The sequence below is a fragment of the Notolepis coatsorum genome (genome assembly GCF_963971535.1).
Source record: "Notolepis coatsorum genome assembly, chromosome: 2".
In the NCBI taxonomy this organism is placed as follows: Eukaryota; Metazoa; Chordata; class Actinopteri; order Aulopiformes; family Paralepididae; genus Notolepis; species Notolepis coatsorum.
The window spans coordinates 62,012,051-62,016,107 of record NC_140166.1 but is presented as its reverse complement, the minus strand read 5'-3'; the positions used below and the strand labels follow the sequence as shown (position 1 = coordinate 62,016,107).

Sequence of the window (4,057 nt, the reverse complement as noted above, 5' to 3'; positions counted from 1 at the left end):
GTGCTGGTGACATATCGTGGATAAAGAGAGCAGCCAAGGAAACGCCGCCCTGGCGTGCGGCTGTAACCAAACAACAATTGAGAAAGACAAGGATAATGAAATAACCAGCCACTGTTGAAGACCTTTTGGATTCATTTGTTTGTTTATTCTGAATTAATATGGCGAGTTCAGACGCCCGTTAATGACATGGATGAGGCGCAGCTGCGCGCATCGAGACAAGGAAACGCCGGCCTGGCGTGCGGCTGTAACCAAACGAACAATTGAGAAAGACAATGATAATGACATAACCAGCCACTGTTTCTAAACACGTCGAAGACCTTGTGGATTTATTTATTTGTTTATTCTGAATTAAAATGGCAAGTTCAGATAAGGGCAAGGCAGACCGCTACTGTTCCTAATTTATGCAAATGACATGTCGTCAGCTTGTGACTGCAACTTGTTCCTGTTTGCGGACGACTCAGCCCTGCTGGTCTCTGACAAGAACAAGTTACAGGTTGAAAAAACCCTCAGCTCGGAACTAGGCAGAATCTGCATATGGCTCGCTGATAACAAACTATCATTACACATGGGCAAAACAGAGTCCATTCTCTTCGGTTCAAATAACAAACTCAGCAAGACCGACGGCTTCTCAGTTACAGTGGGTGACAATATTGTCACAAGGAAAGATGAAATTACCTACCTGGGGTCCATCCTAGAGGCTAATCTCTCCTGTGACAAAATGGCATCCAATGTAATAAAAAAAGTCAACCAACGAACTCGATTCTTGTACCGGATCTCCTCTCTGGTAAACAAGAACACCCTGAAGACTCTGGCAGGAGCACTCATTCAGGGGTACTACGACTATGCTTGCACCTCATGGTACCAAAGCACCTCAAAGGCGCTAAAAACAAAATTACAAACATCTCAAAACAAACTGGTCAGACTACTGCTTGACCTTACTCCTAGAACCCACCTCACCCCTGCCCACTTCGACAACCTAGGATGGCTTAGAGTAGACGACAGAGTACAACAACTTGCAATGGGCCTGGTCTACAAGATACACTACACGACCAAGGTACCCATGTACATGTCAAAATACTTCCCAAAGGTCAGTGAATACCACGATCACAACACCAGAGGGAGCTCCACAAATCATGTTAAACCCAGATTCGGCTCAAATAAGGGACTAAACACGTTTCGCAATTATGCCACATCAATGTGGAACGCCCTACCCAAAGCTGTAAAGGAATGTGGATCACTACCCACTTTCAAAACCTCTCTCAAGGGACACCTACGGGAGACTGCAATTCAACACTGGCCCCTGTAAATATCCTAACCCAATCATTCCAACCCCCTCCAATGTACAGTCATTTACCTAGTATGGTTTTGTCAATAGTTCAATGTACAATTGTGTTTGTTTGTACAGTGTCTCCTCCCCCCCCCCCTCAATGTACAGTGTTACTTGTTTATACAGTGTGCCCCCCGCCCCCCCCCCCCCCCCCCCAACCACCTCCAATGTAAATTACCCAGTATGGTTGTCAATATCCCAATGTACCCAACCCCCCCCACCCAACCTCCTCCAATGTACAGTTTCTACGTCAAATGTATATACTCCCTTTTCTTGACTCCTTCTGTATCACAAACAGTACTGTATTTGCAAATCTGGTATGTCATAAATGTATAGATGTAGCAGTACTGACTATCTGTATGTCATGTATGTCATATATGTCTATATGAATTGAAAATGGGGGACCCTGATGGAAACAAGACAAACGTCTTTCTCAGGTCTGCATCCCCTTAACAATTGTATGTATTGAGCCGTACTGTATTGTACCCATTCTGCAATCTGTTAAATAAAGTTTTCATTCATTCATTCATTCATTCATTCATTCATTCATTCATTCACCTGCCCGTTAATGACATAATGAGGCGCAGCTGCGCGCATCCAAATAGGATGACAGGCGCACGCTCAACGAGGTCGTCTCACTCTTCCTCCCACCACTCCTCCTCTTCCTCCATACGCATCAACGCGGAGGCAGAGAGACGATATTTATTGGCTAAATCTTCTATGTTACAAGAAAAACATGCAATTGAAGAACAGGAACAAACATTAAAAAAAAGGAGAGAAACATTAGAATTACAAGGTCAAATAGCAGCCAGCACAGCCAAAATTGACTATCTTAAAGACATTGAATTAAAAAGGTGCCGCCCTGCACGGGCTGAAATACCAGCTACTGCGCTGGTATATTCAAAGCCAGCCAGCACAGCCACTCCTTCCCAGTGGAAATGGGCGCTGGTATATTCAAAGCCAGATGTTTCAATTCATCCATATGACATAGGTGCTGTTAGGAGCAAGGCAGGAGCACATTACTTGCCCTTTTTTAATGTTAACGATGGTAATGCTCACAGTTGGCCCGATGCTCAGCCAGATGACATTAATGACCAGCACCAGCTCCAACTAGTGCACAAATACTTACTTACTTACTTACTTACTTACTTACTTACTTACTTACTTACTTACTTACTTACTTACTTACTTACTTACTTATTTACTTATTTACTTATTTACTTATTTACTTATTTATTTACTTACTTACTAAATACAGACAATAATATTCCCAAGTTTAGTTACTATTTACAGATATGATTTGAGCAATTTCTCTTTCAGTGACTTTTTGAAGGTGGAGATGGAAGCAGCATTAGGCTATGTGTCTTGTTTTATTTGTATGTACGGTATTGTTTTCGTATTTTGTTCTTGCTGCCAGTTGCTGGACCATTAAAAGAGCAAAAGGAACAACAAAAGCGTGCAGTGGTTTCTATTCTGCGACTGCGAGTCTGACACTGCTTCCCAACCTACAAGTGGAAGATTCAAATAGGTTATAAGACAAACCTGTTAGGATTTTGGCCACTACACTTACTTACTTACTTACTTACTTACTTACTTACTTACTTACTTACTTACTTACTTACTTACTTACTTACTTACTTACTTACTTACTTACTTACTTACTTACTTACTTACTTACTTACTTACTTATTTACTTATTTACTTATTTACTTATTTACTTATTTATTTACTTACTTACTAAATACAGACAATAATATTCCCAAGTTTAGTTACTATTTACAGATATGATTTGAGCAATTTCTCTTTCAGTGACTTTTTGAAGGTGGAGATGGAAGCAGCATTAGGCTATGTGTCCAATCAAAACCTCTTTTTCAAGGCGGACCGCTTTGAAAAAAGAAGAAAAAAAGCTTTGAGTGTTTCTTCTGGGTCTCCCCAGAGCTTGTGCCAGCCGCGGCTCCGCCCCTTCCTCGATGAGTTACATTGATGAGCACGCTCCTTTCCAAAAAAGTTGAACGAGTTTCAACTTTATGAGCTGGGAGCGCTCCGCCAAAAAACGCTGCCGCAGAGAGCTCATAAAACGCGAGGCGCGTCGCCGGGAAGAGGAGCGCGCCTGACGCTTCTCCAGCATAGAAATGAATGACAGAAAGGAGCTGACAACTCATAAAACGTCCCCTATGGACACAAGCCCTTAGCCTCCTCAATAGTCTCATGAATGAAGCACGAACCCCCTCGCTAATGAGCTCTTATCACTTCTAATAAGTGCATTTAATCACATCTTTGATCCGATATAAAAGCCCACCTGCTCTGACGGCCCTGAAACGGATGCTTTTAGAGGCTCAACTCCTCTCCGCTGGTTTTATACCATGGTGCCATCGAAGCTGCCTGCTGCGCTCTGCCCGCCCAGCCCATAAAGTACCACCTGCTCACCGAGAGGCCCGGTGCACTGCCGCCTCGTGACGTACGGCCCATCGTCCCACTGACATCCCAGAGCTGGAGGAAGACTTGCACAATTTAGTTTGAATTACTTCAAGCTTCTCTAGCGGTGGTGGCGGAGAGGAGGAGCCTTGCTAAGCTCCAGGCCATCAGGGAAAACCCCTCCCACCCACTATACACAGACTTGGCTGACAGGAGGAGCATGTTCAGTGCCAGGCTCACACTACCTAAATGTAGCACTGAACGGCACAGGAAGTCCTTCATTCCGACAGCCATCATGCTTTACGACGCATCACT

General features: G+C 43.6%; 1 protein-coding gene across 1 annotated transcript in view; it reads right to left on the bottom strand.

The window, feature by feature from the left end:
• Positions 1-3,796, bottom strand: part of apba2b (amyloid beta (A4) precursor protein-binding, family A, member 2b) — a gene marked incomplete at both ends in the record, with an annotated part of 110,469 nt that extends 106,673 nt beyond the window's left edge. The window contains one exon of the mRNA XM_084308183.1: positions 3,755-3,796. Within this exon, the coding sequence (XP_084164309.1) occupies positions 3,755-3,796 (42 nt within the window). The remainder of the gene's footprint in view (positions 1-3,754) is intronic.
• Between the last annotated feature and the right edge of the window lie 261 nt (positions 3,797-4,057).